The sequence below is a fragment of the Bemisia tabaci genome, chromosome 1, assembly GCF_918797505.1.
Source record: "Bemisia tabaci chromosome 1, PGI_BMITA_v3".
In the NCBI taxonomy this organism is placed as follows: Eukaryota; Metazoa; Arthropoda; class Insecta; order Hemiptera; family Aleyrodidae; genus Bemisia; species Bemisia tabaci.
In genome coordinates, this window is record NC_092793.1 from 54,290,055 (window position 1) to 54,317,301 (window position 27,247).

At 41.7% G+C, this 27,247-nt stretch overlaps 1 protein-coding gene across 2 annotated transcripts in view; it reads left to right on the forward strand.

The window, feature by feature from the left end:
• LOC109043199 (protein gooseberry) overlaps window positions 1-16,226 on the forward strand; it is a 36,285-nt gene extending 20,059 nt beyond the window's left edge. For both annotated transcript variants that reach the window (XM_019060329.2, XM_019060330.2), the window contains exons 4-7: window positions 3,827-4,001; window positions 4,606-4,790; window positions 11,884-12,103; window positions 15,559-16,226. In XM_019060329.2, the coding sequence (XP_018915874.1) occupies window positions 3,827-4,001; window positions 4,606-4,790; window positions 11,884-12,103; window positions 15,559-15,712 (734 nt within the window). In that variant the 3' untranslated portion in view covers window positions 15,713-16,226. The remainder of the gene's footprint in view (window positions 1-3,826; window positions 4,002-4,605; window positions 4,791-11,883; window positions 12,104-15,558) is intronic.
• Window positions 16,227-27,247: the final 11,021 nt, after the last annotated feature.

Consider the following 27,247-nt stretch of genomic DNA (forward strand, 5'->3'; position numbering starts at 1 on the left):
GCGCGAGCCGAGTTCTATAAGTGATGAAACACATCGCGGGAGTCCTACTTTACAACAGCCACCTGTTGAGTAGCCTTTCCAGGCCTTTGATGAGCGCATCATCCAACGCTACGGGGCGAACAATCATCCAGCTCTAGAATAATTAGAACGGTGGAGGGCTTTTGTCTCCACCTTTCGCCACGAGGGACCAGGGATTGACCACCAATCGACTCGTTTGATCTTCCCATGAAATCTGGATTAGTTTTGTTGCCGGTGCCGGTGGGTTGTCAGCAGTGCAAACACATTGCCACGCAACCATTTGCTTCGCAGGATGTTGTCACCCCGTGGTACTTCCTGCTCCGCTCCTGCGGGCTGATTATTGAGATTGATAGACAAAGCAATAGACAAAGATGACAAACCGAAACTACAGCGATCGTATCGGTGGAAGTAGGTAGTTGCAATGACTAAGAATGTAAGTAAAAGCCTAACTAACGGAAACTAACGGAAACTTACGAAAACCCATAGCCCATGGCTAGTATGACGCCCGTAGCTAGTAAGCATCATTTTTCACCTTTGCAACCACTCGTTTCAACCAATAGGATCGCTCCTTGTTCCCTATGTCTTCTTTGTCTATAGGTATGTCTATCAATTTCAATAATCAGCCCGCTGGTGTGATCGCACCTGTTTAGTTCTTTAAAGATATTATGTCACGGTAGGACACAGTGCTTAAAGAAATGCAAAATAAATACGCACTGAATGGACCGCGTTCAGCAGAGAGGAACCAAGCGACCAAGCCACATCAGTTATTGCCAAAAATTGGGCAATTTAATTTTTGACGTGGAGATGGTTGTGCAGAATTTTGTGCAAATTTCAGTGAATTTTCTGCTGATTACGAAGCAAATCTCTTTAAACCTTCAAAAGAATCCGCACAAACGTTCTCTTGTAAAAAATTAAATAGTCCAGTTAAATTTTGCAATTGCAGATGTGGCTTGGATCCTTTCTGCTTAACACGGTCCAAATCTGAGCACACTTAAAAGTCTAATAATATTAATAACCTCGCCGTATTCAAAGGTCCACAATAGTTTGAGGAACTGAATACACAAACAACAGGCGAGAAATAAATACAAGCATTGATATTGAATAGGACTGAATAGCGTGCGATGATTCATAAAAAAAAGGCGAAACTTTACGCTCGCTTTCGACTCATGGTTTTTTTTTTTTTTTTTTTTTTTTTTTTTTTTTTTTGGTAGGGCGCTCCCTCGCTACCCGTTTTTACCCTCCCGTTCAGTGTTTCCCTCCCTCCTTAAAAAGCCCCCATATTGGACTCTGGATTCTTGTCAGATTAAGTTGGCAATACGCACCGGAATCAGAGTTGTCTGATAGTTGACTTTAATCATCCGTTTCTCTAACATGTTGATTAAATGGAAAAACTCGTTACAAAATCTCGCAACGCGCTGGGCGGCGTGTTCTTTTACTTCTCTCGTCAATTTTGTGAGGAGCACCGTGAGAGCTACTTACGTCAGATCAGAGAAGGCCTTTAAAACCAGGGGGAGATCAGAACAGAACTGCGTTGTTAGATGGTGGGAAGTTTACGGAATTATCTCTCGGTAGCACCGACTAATGTTTATAGGAGAACTGGCAGGCTTGATTCGGAAGAGAGGATCAAAATACTCTGTATTCAACGTGAGCATGAGATTAGACTCTCGTGTACCTGATTCTGAGACAAGTCTTCAAGTGCTTTACACTTACTTGTCGGGTGCGAGGTAATACGTGAAATTACTTAAAACCCTAAGAAAAAAAAATTAGAAATATTGAAAATACCTCTGAAAATTACTACTTCGAGTTTTTCAATTTTTAATCAGAAAAACTTGCACCTATACTTTTATCAACAATGCATTTCGTAAATACATTTAATTATTATTAAATTTTGTCCTCGTGGTACTGTATCCCAAAGCTGATAAAACTGGTCAAGAATTTTCTTTTTCTAAGATCTGCAAGAATTAACCAATAAATTGTCTAAGCAATTTTACTTAAAAAAGAGGGTCTTACTTTCTTACCCCTGCGTTCAAGTCTCTCGGTATACCATGTCATACCGAGACAGTCCTACATTGGTCAACACTCGGGTCGCTCTGTCAAACATCTGGCAATTGATTTGAGGTAGATTCATAGCGCTGATTCCAAGAGTAATCTTCGTTTTCTCGGATCAGTTCCATTTTCCTTGGAAAAATTGGAACATTCCCTACAATAACCGAGCTTTTCCAGAGATAATTCAATTTTTCGGAAAGTCTGTGCACGATGAAAAAAAAAAACTCAGATCATTTTCGGATTCAGCAGCCAATATCAAACGCAACATGTATTTGTATGTCTATTAATTTGTTTAAAATTGTTTATCCTATTTTCGAGATTTTTCCGATCAAATGCCCCTTTCCGCCCACCGCCATAGAAAGCTCGTTTGATTGTTTTGTTTGGGAAAGGAGGGATTTTTCTTTTTCTCCGGTATCCAATGGGATTGTTCCCACCCATGTTTTGCTGCCGAAGCCGAAAATGCCCCTCGTTTCATTCCAGTATCTAACAAATTTTCGAATCATCGGATTTCCAACCAAAAAATGCGTTTTTTAAGCCCCCTTTAAGTTTTGTGTTTATTCATTCAAACTTTCTAAGTTTATCAACATCTGCCTCCTAACTTCAGAACTTTCGTGAATTTTCGGATTTCCGAAGTGTCTAGCTAACTGATTTTGAAAAAATAGAAAACCATTTAAACAACATACAAAAGTTATCATATAACGTATATCTGATCCATGTCTGTTAAAGAGGATTGTGTGACCTTATGTCGTTAATCATACGATCGCTAAGGAGATGCTTTTCCTCCATCAAGAAGCAAAATTCAGGGTTGAGTCTCAGACCTTAAGGCCTGAGATGCTTGGGTCGGAATATGTTTTTGTCTCCATCGCGTCCGAAATCGTCAGCAAAAATCGTTGTTCCCGGCTGTCGATCCACAGTCACGGTCTACCTTTAATATTTGGTCTTGGCTACTTCTAATCGTAAACAACAAAGGCGTGAAACTGGGTAGCAATGAACGGGGCCAACACTTCAATAGAACAGAAAAAACTTGGTTTATTGTTTCAGAGTAACTGTTTTAAAACATAATGGGAGAGTTCTAGCGATTTCAGCCTTTCAAAAGTCCCGCCTCTCCCTTATTCCTCTCTCCCTTAGTTTCCTCTCAAAAAACGGAGAGAACATGAAGAAAATACTTTCTCCTTTTCTTGAGCTCGACCTGACAGACTTTGTTTTTGTTTTCGCTTTTGTTGGAACTGTTTCGGTGTTTCGCGCATTTATTAGGTACCTTACTATCGCCGCACAGCGGCGAATATGGGCGAATGACAGTCAGTATTTTAGAAATGCCACTGATTCTACTGATCCACTACCTTTAATGACTTCTGCTCCACCCGTAACTTTTGGCCTCTGCGAGTCCGCAACGGACGGTAGTGTTATATAGCCCGTAACTACGACTTCCACTTCTTCAGGTATTTTTTCAGTGTACGGGCTACATAGACATGCCATCCGCGTTCCGGGCTTACAGGCCGAAAGTTCCAGGTATAGCATCCGGAGTAGCGGAAGCTACGGCTCCAGTACCCGGAACTCTCGGCTTCTGATCCCGTAACTTTTTTTTCATTGTCGGAAGAAAACGCCACCGGTGACTTGCAGAATATCTACCGTCGTAAATTTGAAAACTGGTGCCTTGCAAGGCACCACCTTGAAAATTCTATGGAATTTTCAATGTTGTCTCACAATATGTCCCATTAAAATGACACAGCTCTTCATGAAATGAATGATTTTTTGTGTGCAGGTGCAAGCAGCGATGATGAATTTGACGACACGCAGTCAGAACCAGGGATCCCTTTGAAGAGGAAGCAGCGGAGAAGTCGAACAACGTTTACGGGAGAACAGTTGGAGGAGTTAGAAAGAGCTTTCCTTAGAACGCAATACCCGGACGTTTATACAAGAGAAGAACTTGCTCAAAAGTGAGTAAGAATTTCTCTCTGGGCTGACATTTTTTAAAAAAATCTCCGCTTCTGCTAACCATAATTACGAGATAAATATAGACGAACCTCCCTTTTTCAGATGCAGGGACCGTCAGTTTTGGGTGTGAAAAAGCGTTGCATTATACTGCCGTACTAAGGAAAAACGCCGTATGAGCAATCGAGAGTTGCAAAATTTCCCCGGATGAAATGTGTATTTTTGAGGAATGCTATGCATATTTACCCTTGAAATTCTCAGATGATTTAGATGAAATTGCGTACAAAATTGTCCAAAAATTTTGAGGAAAAATATTCACATACTCTGTAAAAAATCCCCCCCCCCCCACGCGCAATGTCAATTCTTAAAAACTTCCGTGATTTTTTTTCTGCGTGAACCAAATTTTAAGAAAATTACATGGGATGAATTTGATTTGTTCTCCTTAAAAAAAAAAAAAAAAAAAAAAAAAAAAAAAAAAAAAAAAAAAAACAGGAGCGGAGACTTTTAAACACCGCCAACGAGATGCGTGGCTTCGTAGTTTCACCGTCGTCATATACTGTGTAAATTCTTAAACCCTTTTGTAATAAATTTGCTTTTTATGTTCGGCAGGACTGGTCTCACGGAAGCCCGCGTTCAAGTTTGGTTTAGCAATCGAAGGGCTCGGCTGAGGAAGCAAGCTAACAGTCAGCAACGGAGTGGCTACAATGCGATGTCGTTACCCGCATTACCGTACCACAACCTTCCTGGCCAATATTCTAGTATAGTTGATCCCACCGGAAATTTCAACGCACAAGGTAAGCTTAATCTTGTTCCTTTTGTTGCGAAATCTATCTTTTGTATATTCTTGTAAAATTAGTGTGTTTGTAACTATTCACTTCGACAGTAACCGAATGTTGCTTAGGCCTCGGAAGGTCCATGGAAAAAGTTATAACGTGCCTCTTGGCAATCCCTCCACCAAAGAGCTCCCTATAGTTGCGATTCTTGAAAGTTGGCAACACTGTTTATCCAATTTGAATGTACGTAAAACAATAAATTCTTGAGGATGCAGCTCATCTCACCTAAAATAGATAGTTTTAAAGGATTTTAGTGGAAGTAAAACAGTGTTGCCAACCTTCAAAATTGCCACTAGCGCTCCCTATCCTCACTATATATAGGTGTTGCAGCCGTCGCGTCGCTCCGGCCACTGGACCCGGAGCAGTCGAAACTACGGCTCCAGCACCCGGAACTTTCGGCTTGTGAGCCCAGAACGGACAGTATGTCCACATTATATCCCGTGATTACGGTTTTTACAGCCGGGGCTTTATTTTCAGTGCGTGGAAGTATTTCTTGCTTGACGTGGATTTTCCGAACGACACGACGTTGCTCATCAATCATCGTTAGTCAAAACTTTAATTGATATCGCCGAAAAAGAACTTTTAAATGACAGGATATTGAAATCGTAGAGCTTCGTGGATCAGAAATTCTAAATGTGTGACTCTTCCTCGGTCGATCCTGCTCAGTTGGATGCGAGAGACAGCGCGCGGAGGAAGGGGGCGGGGCGCGATGGACGCCGGGACGCGGACGAGCGGTGATTGGCCGGCGTCGGCTACGCCCCGCGGCAGCTGTCATCACGGAATGATTTCGCAATACATCTGCGGGTGCTCCGTATATCGGTATCGGGGACGCCACGCTGCGCTGCCCTTTGCGCGATGGAAATGCGCGCCGCCGCACAGTGGATCGAGTCAATTGGAGAGGTCGGACATGAAATTTTTTACTAAAACTGCAAATTTTGATGTTTGCTTCGGCACAATTTAAATTTCAAGGGGTGCTTTCGGCAGGAAATTTAGCGGGGAAACCGATGGAGCCACTTTGAGAATCTCAACATTTTATATCAACGGAGTTATAAGCGTTTGAAGTTTCCAAATGTTGTCCGACCTCGCTTATTGACTCGATCCACTGTGCGCCGTCGCCCTGTTGGTCGCTCGGCTTGCTGGTCCGTGCGCTTGCTTGTGGTGTGTGGGCCATTAAAGCACCGCTGGCTCATTAGCATAACGGCGTCGTCGTCGTCGCCGGTTTGTGGTGCCGGAGAATGGTGAGCCCTTATCAGTTACTCAGCGTTGGATGTTGACAGCCGCTCTGGCTCTGCGTGCCTTGTTTGCTGTCGCATGAGGTGTGGGCTGAACACCTTTGCCACAAGGGCATCATCGCTCCGTCGCTTTTTTTAGCTGATTGTCTACGTTATCTCGTTCACTGAAAAAAAAAGTTACGGGCCATATAGACATACCGTCCGTTCCGGGCCCAGAGACGGAAGTTCTGGGTGCTGGAGCTTCGAATGCTCCGGGTGCTACGCCCGGAACTTTCGGCCTATGAGCCGGAACGCGGACAGTATCTCTATGTAGCTCGTAAGGACGGCTTCCGCACGGCCGGAGTTTTTTTTTCCGTGTTTCTACATGTTAAAGGATATAGGAACTTACGGCAAAAAATGTTAAGATCGGAGGATGAGAGGGAGGTTAAAAAATCCGAATTTCATCGTTACGTATTTTACAAAGGCTCCTAAAAAGAGAAACATTGAAACAAACACTTCAACACAAGAAATGTTTGAACAAATATTGGTTTCAATGTTTCTATTTTCGGAAGCCCCACGTAAAATACAGAACGCTGAATCTCGGATTTTCGTATCACCCCCCCCCCCTCACCTACTCCCATCTCGACCTTCTTTAGCGTAAGTTCCAGTACTTTAACGTGGAGAAACGAGATGTAACGCTCGCCTCGACCCCATCCCTGAAACTTACGTATTTCCGATGACATGACTCCTCCATTAAAAGTCACTATGTGCTAGTGAGCATTTCTCGATAAAATGTTTTAATAAAATCCCTTAGATTAATCCTAGTTTCAAGGAATGCAGGTCAAAACTATTTACATTAATTGATCAGACACGTCACTTGTATTAAAAAAAATCAATTTAAATTTTATTTCATGGAAAAAGAATACGGAAAATCCCTGCAATGGGATCTTGCAGCCTTTCTTGTAATCGTATACAGCGTTTATACATTACTCGTAATTACATTATACCTACACATCACGCGCACTGACGAGACAAATTTGGAACGATATTTTTCCAGTTAAAAAGAACGGGTCTTTATTCACGTAAACGCTGCGCATAAGTTTTCAGTACAAAACTGGGTATTTAAAAATGAGCGTTGCCGATCATTAAATGCATTTCACAGCTCCATGGCGGATATAGAAGAAAGAAGTTCATGCTTCAATCTCAACGAAGCATCATGACGCGTATTGGACATAAAATAGCGCGAGAAAAGCGCGTGCAAATTCGCGAGTGCACCATTCGGTCAGAGCCGAGCCTTAAAAATTAAATAATTAAGTGCTAAAAACGGCTGTCATATTTACGTTAACCGTCGGGCAGCTGAAAGCGCGGATCGGGGTGAAATCAATTCGAATTCGTTGATTAGGTAATCAATAACTTGTAAGTTACCCGCGGTAATTGCAGGTTATTAAAGCGAGGCGGCATTCCCCGACAAACCGACCGGATTTCATGTAAGCGACCATGTACTCCTCATGTAAAGTACATATTGCGGAGAAATGTGTGCATGTAGGCGCATAGTCCACGGGTCCGGGCGCAGCTTCTCAGAGCACAAATTAACTAACGTGTAGGTAGAGGCGAGTGAGGCGTGTAATTTTCGTGAGCCAGGTCCCCTCCCCCCAAGTCCCCCTCACCCTCGATATCCGTGATCCTTCCAGTACTCCCCCGCTTTGAGTTTACGTTGGCTATAGATTTCCTAATCCCTCCACTTTCAGTCTAGCTGCTGACCCTTGCGATTTTTGCTCCTGAAAACATTTCTTTTAGGTGGGATATGCCGAATCGGTCCCATGATTCTAAGCAGCTGTGTTCTGAAATAGTCTTTCTACTTGAAGATGGGCTAAATATAATAGCGATCGTCGTAAGTAGAATTGTTTGGATCATGATTTAGGTAAATGAGTGACTGCTTTTGAAAAATTTAAATCATACAATTCACTATCGACCCCGTGGCGCATCTCATGTCTTGGTCCAGTCAATTAAAGACGCATGCAGTCTAGCTGGTTGCTTCCCGAATCTAACCAACAGGCTAAAGGTGGAAAAAGTCCTGGCGCGCTTTAACGGAATGGATGGTCCTTTAGAAGAGAAAATGTTCAATTAAGAGGGAAAATTCAATTAAAACCCTTTTTTCAATATTTTAGGACCTTTAAAGAAACCGAAACGCGTTTTCCCTCCAATATAGTCCAAACTTGAATTTGCATCAAAACGCGGTCGAAGAAACAGATTATATTCCTGTGGGCTGATTGTTGAAATTGATAGACAAAGAAGATTAGAAAACATATAGGGAGTATGGAACGAACCTACTGGTTGAAATGGATGGTTCTATAGATAGACTAAGGGAGAAAATAACTGACTAACCATAGTAGTTCTCGTGGGTTTCCGTTAGGTAGTCTATTATCTACCTCTCCTCTCCATTGCAACCACCCACTTCCACCAGTAGGATCCCTCCAAATCCCTTTTGTCTTCTTTGTCTATAGCTTTGTCTATGAATTTCAACGATCAGCTCGCTGTTTCATTCAACAAATCGAAATTGGACTTTATTGTCGGTTTATTTATCAATTATCAAGAAACGGTCAATATTTCAAGCTATTTGATCAGCTCCCTTGGTGTGGAGTTCATTTGAGAGGAATAAGATGAATATTTGGCAATATTGGAAGAGGAGTGAGAGGTGAGTTGAGTTGTTGAGTTGGCGAGTGGCGAGGTTGGAGATGCTACCCGTCAACATAGCCGATAGCGCTCCTTCGATAACGGCCGCGGCCGACTCTCGCTCGATCCTTATCTATCCACGAATGCAGTTTATTCTACAAACGGAGTCGGCTATTAATTAGTCATTCGTTGCCCGTAATATGTATTATTAATGCTATAAAAATGAATAAAATTCATATATTCAACATCAATCGACTCGAGCATAAATGCATCGCCTTGCTTTGCCTTGGCTTTCGACACCCACCAGGGGAGTAGAAAGGGACCGCCTCCTTCGCACCCACCGGAGCCGCTCTGCACCCATCATTTGAGCCTCGACAAGACAGCACGGCGGCGCGGCGTCTTCGTCGGCGCGCGGCTCTATTCTCACAATCCGGACCAAGTTGAACCAAAACGCACCAAGACAAGTCAAATTTGAAACTTCACATTGTCCTCTTCTTCTTCTAGGTCCTCTTCTTCTCCTTCTTCTTCTTCTTCTTCTTCTTCTATGTCTTATTCATTTTCTTCCATGTCCTCTTCTTCTTCTATGTTTTCTTCTTCTTTGCTTTGTCTTATTCTTCCTCTTTTCTTTGTCTTATTCTTCTTGTCTTTCTTTTGTTTTCTTCCTCATCTATGTCTTCTTCTTCGAATTATTCCTATTCTTTGTCTTTTTTTTCTTCTTTTTCTTCCTCTTTTCTTTGTCTTATTCTTCTTCTTTTCTACGTCTTTTTCTTCGTTTTCTTCCTCTTCTATGGCTTCTTCTTCTTCTTCTTAATCTTTTTCTATTTCTCCTTCTTCACCTTCTTCTTCTAAGTCTTCTCTTACGAGCGACTAGGACATAGCTCTTTTTGTCAGGCCGTCTATCGGGCCTATTAAATCATACATATTATAAAAACAAAAAAATCGGTAAATATAAAGGACTCGCCAAATCAATTAAAACAGCAATTAAATACTCAATCATCCGTAAGAGAAGAAAGCCAGCGTACTGCCTATCTCTCAGGCGGTCAATCTTTTCCTAAGGATTCTCCGGTCATACAAATCGCTTATCTCTCTTAAACTCGTTCCACTCAATTTCTATAGTTTTTGGGTGTATAGCAGAAGATTGTATTGCGATTTCTTAACCATGTTTTACCTATCAGTAACTGAAGATAAAAAAGGCTGGAAATATTCTGTGTCGAGGGCTTAGAACGTCGATTTCCCTTATACTTGACATGCTGTACACATATGAATTAACGTGGGCTCTTAGCAGCAAGTCAAACGAGTCATTGGTTGGAAAACGCGATTCTCTAGAGAATCAGGAAGGAGATTGGCCAAGTTCAGGCGTCAGAAAACAAGCGTCGTATTTACGCCTCTTGGACGTATGCAAATTGGGACGTTTTGCCGCCCAAACAAAAGTCCTAGCTGCAGCTCGGTCGGACAATTCAAAGCACACAGCAACCGAGCGCGTCGGTGCTTTAAAGAATCATGTCGATTTCCAAATGAACTTTCGACTTCTTGTATTCTTGTTAGAATCGCGGCTCATCTACCAATGGATAAGAGCTTTTCGAGAGTAGCGAGCTCGAGAGAAATAACGCATCAGCCTCGGCGGTACGCACTCACAATCGCGCCGAGAACTCTAATTAGTAGTGCATTGTTGTCATTAATTATTCTTCTCCTCGTGTTTGTTCTTCTTCTGCCTCCTTTATGATTGATCAGCGCCCAGCTCGGCTTTCGCAATGTTCGAGTGTCTCTTGTGTTTCCATCTTTTGTATCCCTGACTCTCATTAGCTCCCGTGTGGCGGCGCGGCGCGGCGTCTTGTCCACATGGAAACGAAATTAAAGACACTATTTTGTCCGCGCTTCCCTGCTTTGAATATTCCTCTTTTGAGTTTTTTCCCCGCGTCCTTTGACTTTTTGGTGGACTCAACTTCGAAAACCCTCTGTTCCGAACACTGAGCACTTAAATAACCTTATTTTATTCGAGACAATCTTAAGATAACCCGAGTGAATTTTAAAATAAATGGGAAGTCATCATCCATCAAAGATGTAAGCTCCGAAATTATTTTTCATTAGAATGGACCACTGAACAAGGTGCGAGTTTTAGCATCATGATGTATGTTATCTCATCTAAATTTCGCCTAAACTGCGATTTGTGGAACAAAAATTAGCTGGCTCTATTTGATCTAAACAGTTAGGGCTCAGCACTAAGTTGTTTTTCCCGTCTTTACGCATACTTCTCGTATACGTGAAGTTTTGAAAAGAGTAATAAAAATGGTTAAGTTTGCACTATGTTTAATGGTCCATTGCATCTCTGCCCCGAGTGAGTAGTGGGCATGTATCATGACTGTAATGACAAACGTGCTTCGGAGACACGTCTTCCTATTACACCCACTACACGGCACCCGAGATAAGCTCGTCTCCAAAGATGACTCGACGCAAATCGAAATTGGAAAATGAATTTGAAGTTTTTTCTATTCGTTCAGGTCCATTCCGGCAGCGCCCTCGAGGAAAGATTTGCAGTAATTCGCAACACTGAAGTAGTATCCTTCCAATTACAGTAGATCTTCATTTTAATTTTTTTTCTTTCTTAAACTGAAGGTCCGAGATACCGACAGCAAGCTCTTCATAAATGCCATGCAAGAATTATGAATTTCGTTTTTAAACGGTTTGACGGTGGTCATGATGTTAGTTCAACTTTATGATGAACCTGAACACAAAATGAATACGATAAGGAGTAATTAAGTCATTATTAGTTGTAAGATCGTTGCTTGAGCAACAACCATACATGGAAAAAAAGATGGTAGAATGCATGAAAATCTCCCTCATGTCCCTCTGCAACGCCTAAAAGTAACAGCGTTCCTTACCATTCGTATGACTTCATTCACATTTGAGCTATTCAGATGTAATTAAATACCCCTCACAAAAAACTGCGGCAAAAAGCTTAAACAGGGTAAGGTTAAATTAGCAATTTTTTATTGTAAAATCTACGAAATCCTGAATCATGTCGGACATTTTTTTAGGTATAAAATCGTTAAATTAGCAATTTCATTTTTTCCGTGCAGAAAGTTTTTATCTCTTTTCTTTAACATGTGTTTTAACTTGCGTGTTTGTGTGTGTAAGGGTGTCCTAATGTGTGTCTTATATTTTATGTGCAGGTCATGGTGCTAGCTGGGCGGCACAACAAGCTGCCACGTACGGGATGTACAACTCCAGCTACTCTTGCAGTGCAACCGGTGGAAGTGCAGTGAGCGATCAGTACTCGACTTACCCCCAGACCGGAAGCACCCAACTCCCATCCGCCTGTTCTCAAACCTCCTGGCCAAATCGGCAGTCCACCAAATCTGAAGTGTCTTCGCCGTGGAGTGATAATTACAGGTATGTACACAAATCCAGACGCTGCATTAACGTCTAGTTTCATATAAATGTCGTTGGCAATCAGCGATCGCCGGCAATTTGCAAGCGGCTCGTTATTTTTATGAAACGCAATAATACACATCGGCATAGTGAAGGTTTGAATGTAAATGGTATACAAGAGCGCGATCTCGCCTCAAAACGCCTTCATTTGGCCGTGATAACTTCACGCTTTGACACAAAGTTAGATAAGTTGCTTGTTCGACCCGAAACCCACCGAAAGCCGCAAATTTCACTTCACTCTCTTACGTGGGTGCCTTCTGCTACCGTGCGTTTACGGATGGAGAGTGTCCATTCCAATAGAAAGCAAAATTATCAGTTCTCTAATCTTGTTCTGAATTTTATGCTCTTCTATTTATCACTAGTTGCTCGTTAATTCCTGGCGATTGCTGATTGCCTGAGACATAAATATGAACTTATACCAAATTGCACCGAAGTTGTGACCTACGCGAGTTTAAAAAAGACAAAAATAGCCTAGGTGCTATCAGTCATGAACATAAAAATATGAACCAACGAACAAAATAAAGGGAGTGTACGGTTTTGCCTGTATACTGCATATGTTTCTATGGTTACGCACCGTCACTTGGCTTCACTTGTCTCCTTGTTCTTCTCATCTTCATACATACGCTCCTCTGATCTATCCATCTTGTCGTTATTCTCATGCCTCCCCCCTTTTCCCTACAGTTTTTGGTGACCCCGACGTGATTTGAACACGCAACCTTCTTCCCCCCCCCCCTTTCCCTACAGGGAGTACATACACAAAAACATACCTCAGGCTCTCGGAAACAAACGGCAAACTTCGCGGAAGGCTCGTCTCGAATTAAAAGACAAAATATCCGGTATCATGTCAGCGATTCCGCATGCATGTGCATTCGCTAATTATACAGCCCCCCACTCCCCGTGGGTGGGACGAGGAATGCACGGAGGCGAGAAAGAGAGGAGAAAGGAGGCGGGAAAGAAAGCAAACAACCGGAGAGTAGCTAGCAAACAAACAAAGCGATGGAGGCTCCAGGACCGGCAACATTTCATCGGAGTGACACGTTCAATTATGGCAGGGGCAATTACTCCGGTGGCGAGAGGGCGGCTACCGGAGCTACGCGAGCCGGCTTTTGGGTCAGCCACGGCGGCCGCGCGGCGCACGGCCACGGTGCAACGGGCGCCAGACTCATGCTCGTCGGAAATGCAATAAGCTCGACCGCCCAGACGGAGAAATTTACTTCTCCAATTATCCGAATCGCTGACAGAGATAGTAATGGTCCTTCGGAGCATCGGAAGAGGCAAATTTCTACCCCCTCCCATCCCTAGCCCCCCACCATGGGGGCCTCATTTTTATGAAGGCTTCAACAGCAAATGTTCCGTTCCTCGGTGCAGGAATGTGAGGCTCAAGGAGGGTCTATTCGACCAAATCTTAGGGTGAGGTAAAAGTTTTTCGTGCGCATTAATGGTAGAATATTATGGACGTAATGATATAAGATCTCGCTAACGGCCAAGTTTTTAGGTTTTGTCGTAACAGAGCCGTGAAAGACAGAATGCATCAACCCTCTATGGTATAGCGTTACAAATTTGTAACAACGTATGTTTTGGGTTTTTAAAAATTGCATCAAATTGTTATTAGTTTTTTTTTGTTTTGTTTTTTTTTTTTTTGAATAACTGATTCCCTAAAGTTCAAAATTTTGAAGTACAATTTGGTACTCTATGTTTTTTCATGCAAGCTACAAAATAGATTATTGTCCCCCGGAATGTGCAATCCAAAATTAATTCATGCCATAGAGGGTTAATAGTCCATCTCACTGATGCCTGTCATAGTTTTCAACCGAAAAATTCACAAGCTCAAATAAGTTACCTTGAGCGATAAATGAAAACTTTATTTCAATCTGAGAAAAAAGAGCAAAGGTTAAAAAAAATCGTGTTACGTGCTAACATGGGCTACGTTGTGAAGACGATTTTTTTTTTAAAAAAAAAATATAGTCAAGAGCATTCTACCTGCTCAAAGTGTTCGGTTGTTTCTAAAGCACAACCTCGTAAAACCATTTGCGTGACACGTGGCGTGTGGCGCTATCGACCAAGTAGGAGACTTTAACGCAAGGGTAGGAAAATAAACGAATTAAAAATTTAATTCATTCGGAACATGCATGTTTCGAGATGCTCATGAGAAACATTTTTAATACATCAAACGGTTTCTCAAGGGTTATTTGACTCTGCTTTTAACTATTCTCTACATATTTTGCGGGGGAAAACAGGCTTTTAAGTGATAAGTCGAATAAAACAATTAGACCTGTATAAATGCAGAGTTTCATTTGTGCAGGGTTTCCAATGTCACAAGAGATGTCGTCATAAAAAAAGCATTAATCTTACCCAGTAGTGCGCATGTATCGCGGTTTCTTCTACTGTACTTTCAACAATTAGTCAATGGTTAAAAAATGATAGGCGGCCCCACGTGTATTATTTTTTATATCAATGCAGAAACCGCATATATACGCTGTAGCAACATAGGGTGAAAGGTATCATGCTCTATTTTATCCGAAGAAGTTCGGATTCCTATTGTTATTGGACATGGACATAAAGCCTGCTGTCGAATTACATCTTATTATAATTTTCGAATCTCAAAGACTACACCATGGAAAAAACATTCCATAAAACTGATTCACGAGCCATTGTAATTTAAACACGAGCTTCTTTGATCCTTCGCAAAAAGATAGGTAATGGAACTGGAAAGCAGGAGGGTTTTTCTATTGATTCAATTTGAAACGCAGCACCATGACTGAAGTGGGAGACTCGTAATATACGCTGGCCTCTCGTTGAAACAGTGGCTCCAACTGTCCGCCCTAACTCGCGTGCGACGTTAATTACCAGTGGCGTGGCGTGCTTTGCGATGTATCGAATGATCTGCCATTTAAACCTATGGAAAAGGATCGATAAATAGGGTGTTCGCAGCGGACACCTTAATAATCGATTCTTTACCATAGGTTTAAATGGCATAACAATCGATGAATCGCAATTCACGCCACGCCACTGTTAATTACTTGAAAAATTCTCGCGAACCAGTTGGGAGGCGGCTGCAGGCGACGTTCTCCTAATTGAAAACGGCTCCATTCTCGAATTCATCATCCTTCAATTTCCATCCCAGAACACTTGACACCCACAAACGGCTGATTTGTTTAACATTCATCACATTCATTTCATTTCATTCGCATTCCTCATAGCAGAGAGAGGGGGAAAGATTAATTCTTCAAATCTCAGCTAGGTCTGGTCGTAAGATTCTACTCTGCGTTAGCAACTTTAAAGTTCAACTGAGGATAGTCAGCTAGTCTATGAAAATAAGACTTCTTGCGTGTAAATTTGTCCAATTCTGAAACTTTGTGTGAATCCCTCTGTTTTGATCTACAATTTATATGTTTTCCTTTTTCTTTTGTTCACAGCAGTCTCTTCGCCTCTGAAACAAGTCAAGTATATTCAGCCTCGGCGGGAAATAATTTGACTCCAAATTCACCATCTGAAGCAAAATCTGGATATCCATATTACGGCCAACTGAGTGGCATCGAAGCTGGAATGGTGTGCGGTAGAGTTCACTAGCGATTGGTGTAAATTTTAAACCATAGTGAAACAATTTACTATTTTGTTTTTAAGCGTTTGAGCCGTATATTAAAATCTATCAAAACTTGTATAGAAATCAACTTGTAAACCTTATCATTTATCAATAAAACTCCATTACAAGAAGAAAAGGAGAACAAAATATTCGATGTGCAACATCATCTGCTGTTTCCAATCTAAAATAGTTTGATTCAATCGACAAGTCGAATTATTTATCATATGGCTCGATAGTTTGAAAATCATTGTATAGTCATAAATCGATGCTTATGTTTTTAGCAAATACACTTTTGTGATATATATCTGTTTAGGTCTGTATTTTTGAGGCGTGTCAAATTTTATTCTTGCTATCGTGATAGTTTCTTCCAATTTTACTGTTTACTTTTTAATGTATATTTATGTAAAATCAATGTAAATATCGTTTAAAATTGTGGATATTACCTATCTTTATGTTAAAAATTAGACTATGAGATAAATAAAATTTTATTTTTCTTTAAAATTTACGTTTTCTTTTCAATTGCAATCACGTTGATTCCAAGTGATCTAGAGTCAAGATGCACTAGGCACCACTACGCTGCACTTACACACGGTCTGTGTGTTTAAGGAGCAATGATTATTCTAATGCACAAATCAAATGTGCTTAGTAATGTAGCAGCTTTAATACTAATTAGGAGGACACCTAGGTAAAGACTCATTGAAAATGTATGTCGAAAACTACCATAACGGAGGTCGCTCATTGACTCGCTGTGTAAGGGAGAGAAGGCAGGAGGCGTTAAAATACCTCTCCATTACACCTCGAGCCAATGAGCGACGTCCCTTTGTGATAGTCTTCTATAGTTAGTTTGATGGTGCTTTAAAAATTTGACATCACAAACTACTCTGTATTAATCCTGATACACGTTGTGGATGAGTCTTCACATTAACTTGTAAATTACAATAATCATGGCTTCTCGAAGACACATAAAAAGACTAGCATTTGAAGAGGAATCTAAACTTACGCGCGTAGGTTCCTCGTAGGTTTCATCCTATTTTTAAAAGCCTTGACTAGATTACACGTTCAAGAACAATTTCCAACGTTTCATTGATGTATTTCGATAGATATATCACTATTTATAAATTTACTATCCCCTCCCCATCCCCCTGCTTTGCATCGCACCCACCAAATAATGACCTTGAATTGGCCTCAATTTTGAGTTTTTAAATATTAATCGTTAAACCCCACGACAATAACCAGATATAATGATCCGCACTAAGGTCACGTATTTGAAAAATTGTATTTGATTATCCACTTTTTTACTAAATAGGGGTAGATGCGAGGGCTCCCACATGCGGCTCTTAAGCAAACAAGATAAGAGTAACATACCTCCAATATACTCGTAGAGGAATCGTTCAAGATTTTACCCAGGAAATGATTTCCAAGATAAAAGGTCAAGGATAAACTTCCAATCGAAAAATTACAATTTTGTTTCAAATAAAAGTGAAGTCAACAGAAGGATCATCAATATTTCTTTTCTCTATACTTCAATTTTTCTCAAATATCTATACCGAACCCTTTGCTAATTGGCCAATAGACCCAAGAGCTGTATTTTATTTTGATTTAATAAGAATTGAAGGATCTGTTCGTGAGGTTAGCATCTCGACCTCAAAAGGCACAGTTTTTGCTCATCATTGCTCAGCATTTGTGTACACTAAAAAGCACTATGATCTTTTCCTTGGGTAGGTACGTACCTCAACTTCAAAGAAAACATTGCACACGAAATTTTAGAGAGGTCACCGACCCTAGTACTCTCAAGTTGCACGATTGAGCACAAATCGATCTTGAACGACGCAGAATTTGCGTGCCTTTGTTCAGCCCTTGGTTTTCGTTGCTCAAACCACAATTTTCCCTCAAGATAGTGGCGGTATTTTGATGCACCACAATAGACCTATCAACGTTGCAACGTTGAAATTCAGTTACATTCCTCCGTTTAGAAAATAACGTCATACCGTCTCGTCCATCCCTCTCTGTGTGCTTTATCGGCGCGGCTCAGAGGAGACACTTGCTGATTCCGAAGCGGAAACGAAGTATAAGCCAACAGAATAAGCGCATAAAAAGAGCTGTTCTGAGATTTTTTTTCTTTTTTGAAGTTGTTTATTCAATGTTATCTATTTAGACAGTAATAAAAACAATGTCATTACATTAAGACAATAAATGGTCTACAAAGATATGACGGAGAAATATCTTATTTCCTTGATCTAAGTTGGGAGAGGGAGAAATATTAGCCAACAGAGTAAGCGCACAAAAAGAGCTGTTCCGAGATGTGAATATAAATATAATGAAATGGTTATTTCTTGTTTAGCTACGAGGAGCGCTATCAAGGCAACAGGTGTCGGGGGCCGACACCGGTGACCTAACCTCTCCGTCAGCTATCATATTTTTACGGTCCCGCCCATCAAATCTGTAATTTCAGTTTGTTTTCGTTGTCGGCCCGCTTCTCCTTGGCTCGACGTTTCGTTTTATTTATTCGTGGACTCCCTCCCCCGGTCCCGCTGCGCGCCGGGCCGGGCATCCGATCCTGTCATCCTCGGCTACTTGCGCTCCGCGTCCGAGTTTGACAACAATTCTCGTCATTTGCTTTCATGCAATGGCGGCGACGCACAGTGGAACGAGCTTTTAGAAGAGCTCGGACATGAAGGTTTTGATTCAAATTTCAAATTTTGATGTTTACACTGAAACAAAACTCCGGCCGAGGGAGCCGCAATTACGGGCTATATAGACATACCGTCCGTTCCGGGCTCAAAGGCCGAAAATTCCGGCTGCTGGAGCCGTAGATTCGGTCTTTGAGCCCGGAGCGATCGAAGCTACGCCTCCAGCAGCCGGAATTTTCGGCCTTTGAGCCCGGAACGGGCGGTATGTCTATATAGCCCGTAATTGCGGCTCCGACGGCCGGAGTTTTTTTTTTTTTCAGTGTATTTCGTCACAAATTCAATTTCAAGAAGTGAAGCTGAAAGGAAATTTCACGGAAAAACCAATGACACTACTCTTGAACTTCTTTGTTTCGTATTCTCGAAAATATAAGCTCTCCCAGTTTCCGGATTTTGTCTAACTTCTCTTATTGATCCGATCCTGTGTGCGACGCTACGCGGTCTCCCACTGAAGGGCTCTTTCAAGTGACAGTATTCACAAAGCGGTTAAGGCAGAATGTGAAGTTTAATTCATAATGGAGCCCTCCACGCTCCCGCTCCGGAATCAGTGGGTCAGTTGCGCATGTCATGCAATCGTCTTTTGCTTGAGCTCCTCAGAATAGCAAAAATGTCGGGGCATTCCAAACGTCAAGAATTCATGTTCAATACTTATAGAAATACAAGTGTTCAAAAAACACGGTCCTAGACGACACCTTCACTGAAAAAAAAAATACTCCGGCCCTGGAAGCCTTACTCACGGGCTACATAGACGTTACCGTCCGAGTTCCGGGCTCGGAGGCCGGAAGTTCCGGGCTCGGAGGCCGGAAGTTCCGGGCGTAGCACCCGGAGCAATCGAAGCCACGGCTTCGACACCCGGAACTTTTGGCCTCCGAGCCCGGAACGGACGGTTTGTCTATATATACAGCCCGTAACTTTTTTTTCAATGTTCTACTCACTGTTTTGGTGTGAACCTTGGCCCCCTCCATTATGTATGTAGGGTAAGAAAATGCAAATTATTTTCGTGTCTCATGAAAGAGATGAAAGCAAGACAGGAAATGCATATTACGGTGGAAGAAATATTAAAACATATTTTTTTTTTTTTTTTAATTTTATGACAAAAAACAAGAGGGCAATCGGAGGAATAGATGTTTCGAGGTGTCCTCTTGACTATTAGTAATTCATTTTGTTGTTCAAAGGCAATGATTCATCCTATTGGACGAAAAAATGTGATGTTTCAAAAGATCTTGGGGCGTGCAGAAAATTCCATAACTTGTGTAGACGTTCCGTAACATGTCCGTAACATGAGCAGAACAAAAGCAGTTGAGAGCCGTCGAGATAATTAAGAGACTTTAACGCATGGATAGCAAAAGAAACGCAGGAATTTGAAGCAATCATCGAATCAAGATTTACAGGTTGAATTGAACATGAACATTCTATTTATGAAAAATTTGCAATCCCCAAATCTGTAAGCGAGAAATTACAGTGGAATAATTCAAGAAAGCATACCCGGTGAAAGGAAAATCAGTCACTAAGCAGATTTTTTTTCCTCGTGAAAAATGTGTTTTTGCGCAATATCTCGCTACAAGAAAATACACAGGTCTGCAAGACAAATTTTTTTTGGGTGTATTGGATCTTGTGTCAAACGTTTACGGCTGCACTTACATATATGCGTTGCTCCTAAAGCGTACTCCAGCGCTCTGCGACACCCGAACGCCACACGTGCCTATCCTCCCAAAGGTTCGGGCAGTGGATTGTAATACCTCTTCGTCGACGCACCGGCGCCAGCTCTTCATGGGAGTCATGCAACGTCCGCGTCGCCTTTTTTCACGGGGTACTCAATCCAAAATTTGTTTGGACAACCTTCTCCTCTGACATTCTTTGCACACGGCTCATACATTCATTTCGGGATCTTTTTTAAAATTATTTGAACGCAAAGTATGATATCTTGATCTCTATCTATTATTATTAGCTTTTTTTTCGGTTTGGTTTTTTTTTAGATGTAAGTGTTTTGTCGCACTTTTAGGGGACTTGTACCACAACGCGTGTTGTGGGTGAAAATCCCCACAAGATGTTGTTTGAAAGTGGCTACATTTCGCTGGTCACCACAACACCAGTGGTTTCGAACGAAGATTTATCCCCGTATGGAGTCAAAGGTCTCAGGGTCGGCGCGAATAGCGCTGTAACTCAAAACTAAAGCGGCAGGAACACGTAAAAATGGTTAGGATGAGCGAAGATCAGGGGTTAGGGCACGGTAAAGGTAGGCGCTACAGATCCAGATCGTTTTTCTGCGAACAAGTAACAGCCAACAGCTCAACAATCGCAACAGTCACCCGAGCGAAAGCAATCAGTTTTGCCAAATCGTGCAATGAAAACTGCCCTCTAGCTCTCTCGGCGGTCAAAAAAGGACTAATCAGTAACGCAATATATTATATTAGGAGGCTTTGGAGCTTATAGAATAGATTAATCAACGAAGAAAAGAATAATAGTACATTTATTGACTCAGTAAGTCTCTGTAGAATTATGTGTAGGTATTGCAATTAATTATAACTTAATGATCATAACCCAAGGTGAAGTTAATAATTCTAAGGACAAAAAACTTACCCCAATCAACATTTTTTACACCTGTTGCTAATTCGAAAACACATTGAGTGTGGAAGAGTACCTAAAAAACAATGATGGACTTAACCGTCTCGTTACCCGACATTGACATCAACAAGAAAATAAGGTAGAATCAAGTATCCATGATAAAGCCTAGCAATTTGTGTATGTTTGCGCCACCTAAAAATGGACTCACTGTAGCAGAAATGTGGTTAATGCTAATATATTTTTCATGTTCCGGCTGAAATCAGGTGATAAGATAGTTAAACCTAAGCTTGTCAGACAACATGAAATTTCCTTTTGCATGTCTGGACGCATCTTATTCACTTCACTGGAAGATAAGTCGCTTTGGATCTAGAGTCCAGACTCTTGAAGACATCGACAAGAGAGAATACTCCTGATTCAATCGGACTTTTTGCTTGAATCAATAGGAAATCCGCCTAAATTAAGAGGAAAAATCGGATCGAGTCGAGAGCATTTTTTCTTGTCAATGTTATTAAGAGTCTGGACTCTAGATCGAAGCGACTTTTTTTCCCAGTGTTTGAGCAAGAGACAAGAGTCTGGAACGTGCGTCATTTTCAAGAGCCTCTGCTAGAATTAAAGAACAATTCCATGCACAGTTTGACAGCGGCGAAAGCAATAACACGAAATGATATTTGAAAATTTTCTCTTTCATGTAGAGCCGACGGGTCGCCGGGGTCGCGGCGCGTAATTGGCACAAACACATCCGCACATGGATCCGCACACACGACAGACCAACACATTGTCGCGGCGCGGCGCGCACACACCCGCCTGTTTTAATTAAGCTTTTTCATAAAAGACACACACACAAAGTGTAATCATTTTTTATTGCCGCCTGCACTTGTTCGGCGGATGTTTATTAATCGCTTCGGATTGGTTGCCACTCGGCCGGACCCGGGCGGCCGATGTCTTTTGTCTTGTCTTTTGTCGGGACGATGCCACTTCAATCGCACGCAGTATTAACGCCATTTGCATACGCTAAATGCCGATGCTACTCTCCTTTGATTGCTTTGACTCCCCGATTGCTTTGCAGTTACCGGGCTCCAACTTTTCGGCCGCGCACAGTCAACGCCGCCCGCCCGAAATAGTATTTCCCCGCTCAAACTGTACTATAACCAGGGCTGGATTAGGGGGGTGGCTACATGGGCCGCGGCATATGGCTGCAAAACATAGGAGGCGGCAAATTTTGCAATTTTTTTAAATGTAGGTATAAAAAAAAATTTGGATTTAGAAAAAAAAATTACAAACGACAGAAAGCGACAGAATCCCTAATTTTCTGAGAGTATATTAATTTCTACTTTTGTCGTCTTTCAGTGATACAAGAGACAGCACCTTTAATAAGTAGAGTTAAGAGAGAAACCAAACACGCAATTTGGCCTGGAACGTCGTGACTTACCTAGAGAGAAATGATGACGAGGACTTGAGATAAAAAGGAGAAGCCCTCGGCGTGGCGATCGGCATGTAACACATATTAGCGCCTACAAGACTGCGTGAATACTTCACGCATAGCGTTAAACACAGTGCGGTCTGCGAGGCGCGGCGGCGGAAGTTAAAATCATTAATCCACATTTATGTTTGTTCTTTCATAATTTCTTCGTTCATTTCTTATGAATGGAAGGCCTTGTCCACACAGAGATAGGTTTACGAAACTTAACTTTCGCGCAAAGTTCCGTGAACTTTTGCTAGTAGTGTTGACAGGGCTTTCCCAAAAAATGTGTTCAACACCAGTAAACGCGTCTTATGCACCCCTCCCCCACTAGCACGTTCATTTGATGGTTTTCATTGATGTTTCAAAACAAATGAGAAGGGGGCGGCAAGTCGGTAAATCCGGCCCTGACTATAACGGCCCTTACAACTTGAGAGATGGAATTCTGGTCGTAGTTGGGCATTTAGAGTTTGAGCATCTTAAGAATTCTACTCCTTTAAAAAAAAAAATCCATGCATCTTGACCAAAAGAGGCAAAGGGTTCCAGTCTCCTGCGTTATGTCCTACGTTATGAGAGAACCCCTCGCTCCGTAGTAAAATTTTGGGAGCTCCCAGGGGCGCCATTTCAGGTTATAGCAGTTACTGCGGGGCCTGGCAAAAAAAGACGAGTTTTTTCACCATGGTAACGACAAACACAGTCTTCCAAACTCCTTTTAGCGATTTTCCCGTTTTATTGCCCTTTCCTGTCATGAGCCGATCGATTTGCCCGGCCCTGCGTTTTGGAAAAAACCGTCAGGGCAAATGCCCCCCCCCCCTCAAATGGCGTCCCTAAGAACTCCCTGCGAGTAGTCGGCTCAAATTCCAATTGATAATCTGCCATACTGGAAGAAACAATAAATTTCCGAGTGTTGAATATAATTTTACCGTTCTCAGTGCCGTATAGTACACGGAAAAAATTAAATTGCTGATGTAACAATTCCATTGCTAAAAAAGTGACTGCAATGTTTCAATGTAGTTTTTACATCCAAAAAATGCTACTTTAACCACCCCCGTGGTTAAATCAGCTTACAATAGTGGTTTAAGTAGCATTTTCTTGGTGAAACCTACGTTGAAATATTGCAGTCACTTTTTAGCGATGGAATTGTTAAATCAGCAATTTAATTTTTTCCGTGTATCCTGACAGATCATCTGATTCCGCTTCGATGACGATCGAGAAATGAAGAGGTCGAAAAATTGAGACGCGGAATGACGGGTGCAATGGTGCATCTCGGAGCGTCGCGTCGCGTCGTCGTCACCTCGCGTTGCAGTTCGGAGGGATGATGGAGGTCGGAGCCAATCCTGTCGATATTTCACGGGCGAGCCGCGGTCGGTTGGTCGTTCGGTTGGCTCGTAAACTAGAGTGCTACGTGGTGCGGAGCTGATACGGCCCGGCCGGCACTTCACGATATGCATGCTGGCTAAGTAGCCACGTCCGAATCACTATGCACGTGCACAAGTTGCAGTCGAAGTGAGCATTTAGTCCCCTGTTGCCATAAAGGATCACTATCACAGAAAAAAAAAACTTCGTGCGTGAATAGAGATGGAAATATTCTAATTTCTATGTATAGATGGTGAATGATTCAAAATAAAAAAGAGAGATGAAAAATTTTATGAAATTTATTTGCGTGAAATTTCGCACGTAAAATTTCATGACATTTTTTGAAACTTTGGGGGTATGCATAAAGGAAGCCAAAAAAGCTAAAAAGTTATTCTCGATTTTGACATTTTTAACCCTATAAGTCTTTAACATTCATGCATTACAAATGTTTTCGTTTGACTTGGAGGTTAGGTTGGGACTAAATTCCTCTCTATACTCCCCTTTGTGCCCCCTTCGAGTATGGCACCTCATGAGGGTGGCATGTGCTGCCGCATCAGAAGTAAGACCATCTGAAGCATTTTCCGGACTTCCAGAGGTTTAATCAATAATTCAGAAAAATATTAAGAAATTTCACATTTTGTGAAATTTATTCGAGCCTTTTGAAACTGCCGAAGTTCAGGTCACACATTTGAAGTTCTCAGTATACTTCAATAAAGTTACAACCGAAATAACGGAGGACTTCAGATGTGTTACCCGAACTTCGGCAACTGGGCCCCAAGTTTTCGGATGCACGACCTGAACACTTCAGAGATCCACATGGCCTGGATTTCAGGTCTTCTGAACGAAGTTTTTCTTCGTGGGGACAAGGCGACCAATTTCACGAAGAACACGATTGAGACAACGAAAATAACCGATATTAACTCCAAACCAAGATAATAATAACCCTTTTCTTCAACATTGGTAACAAAAAATTTGAATTTTTGCCCTCATGAGAGAAACGAGAGTCAACTTGAATCAAATCGCGCTCTACATCATGGACATTGGCAGGCCTCTCAATCAAGCATACATCCGTCTCCACCCTGTGTTGCTCAAAATGTAAACAACTTGTAATAGCTGAGCCGAAGCGCCGAAATGGAGTTTGTCATATGTTCATGCCGCAGAACCTTTCACGGTGAAGTTTGGTGTGCAATTTAACAAAAGTAGACCATTATTTTTCTGTTGGCGGGAAGTTTGAATTAGGCATCAAAAACGTTAATATCTTGATTAGGAGTTACTTTCAATAATACTCGATTTACTAATCGCGTCCAACGTGGAATTTTGATAAGGAAACATGTATTATAATGCTTTAATTCGCATCTTGTCTAGTGGTTCGATGCCTCAACAGGAGTGAAAGGTGGAAATCTCTGAAATCATTCTGTAAGTCTGCAATCAAATATTTGACGGCTGTGGCATGTGGTAGTGCAATTCATCTTTCATATCTTTTTGAGCCGCGTTGAGTATACGTTATCTGAAAAAGTGACTTGTGTCGTAATAATTCCTCATATCAGAGCAGTAGCTAATTTGCCCGTTAAATAGAGAAAAGTTAACCCAATCAACGAAGGAAAATTTTCAGTTTTTCAGACGAGACTCGCAAGTCTCGTGTCCAGCGCCAGTCAAGGGTCAACCTTTTGCACTCGCCAAGCGAATGAAAACGATAACATAAGAAGGATTTAATCTATAACATTCAGACGTTCGAAAACTGACCACTCTGTAAAATTTGCGAACCAGCCTGAAACCATCCTAAAATTTATCGGCAGATGTTTGAAGAGGCAACAGCGCAGAATCGCAAATCGCTAGGCAGAGCAGTTCCAAGGAAACCAATATTGTCTCGCAAGAAGCCCTAATGGCCACGCTGATGGCTCGCGGAAATTAATTTCGATAAATTAACATATAAATTACCCAAGACTTCCAGGAATCAATTCAATGGCAGTTGCAAGCACTGCACTCGGAGCTTTTTTATAGCTCCGTCGCTCCTTGGGATAGACTTTACGCAACGCACGCGCCTCGCTCCCATTGACAAATGACTGATGGCCGTTGACGTTGGATGGTGGATGTCACCGTCGTCGCTGAGCATCGACTCATCGGGGTTCATTTGATTCCCACCTCCCGGATCGGCGATGAGTCACACACACGATGACAACAGAGTGACCCCGTTGTTTTAACATCCATCGGACTACGCACAATAGTTAAAATACCAAGAACCATTTTAAACATTTTAGAGGGAATTGATGCTTTCTCGATGGCTTCTTACGTCAAGACGGCAAATTCTAATAAACTGCGTTGAATATTGTGTCAGAGTAGTCCAACTAAGGTGTTACGCCAATGGGTGTCATGCAACGCCCTGATTCCCTAATATGGAGAATCAAAGAATGAGACAAAGCATCTGAAGTACCTCGAAAATTGAAGCGCTGCATGCGAGAAAAGTACCCTTTGGTTCCGATGTTTTAGAATCTTTGTTACACATTTTAAAGAGAAAACTGATGGGTTATTCTCTCGGGATTTTTTTTTTTTTTTTTTTTTTTTTTTTTTTTTTTTTTTTTTTGTAAATTGAAAAATCATAAGGGATACTGCAGGAAGTTTCAAAGAATTACGGGGTAAAAGGGACCGAGTTTTAACAAAAACGTAAACAAAACAAGAAATAAAAACATAAGTTAGTATTGGTTTTGAATTTAACTGGACATACTTTCCTCCCGTCAAAAATCCCCAAAATATGCTTGTGTCCGAAGAAAGTATTAAAGAAAAAGATGTAGCAATCGTCGCAAAAAAAGAAGGGCAATTTTGTTAAGTAAGTCACTCAATTTTAATTGTGCATAGTATAAAAAGGTTAGACAATTTTTTTTTTTTTTTAATTTCATCGCTTCGGTCATGGTCACTATGTTCCATTGTTTTGTTCTGTTTCTCCTCTTGGAACGCCCCTGTGACTTAGGAGTATGTGATATACGGTCCAGTCACATCCCCACTGATAAAATGCGTTGCTTTTTCGATTAGTTTCAACTCCAAATATTTTGAAAATATTCAACGCAAACTCGACGACAAAAGGGCGGCATTCGGGCGTTTAAAAGGAGACACGGGAAATACTCAGAATTCACGCCTCCGGTCCGGTGAAAAAAAGACTGCTGATACACCTTGGAACCCCAGTTTTTTTCTCCTCCTTTGAAACTTTTTTGCCGACCACCGCGGCGCGCGGCGTGGGTGCTCTCCGAACGAGATCCCATCCCGAACGCACCAGACAACCTGTCGCTGCGCTGGGTCAATCCAGGTCAGCCGAAACGTGCTCTCGAATTCGACCCGATGCGATGCGGCCCCGTAATTTATTAATTTATACGATTTTCATCAGCCGAAAATATTAAAATAAAAGGGAGAAATGGCGGAAAAAATGAGGAGTCCGAAAAACAGGATGGAAGACAAAGCGTGCC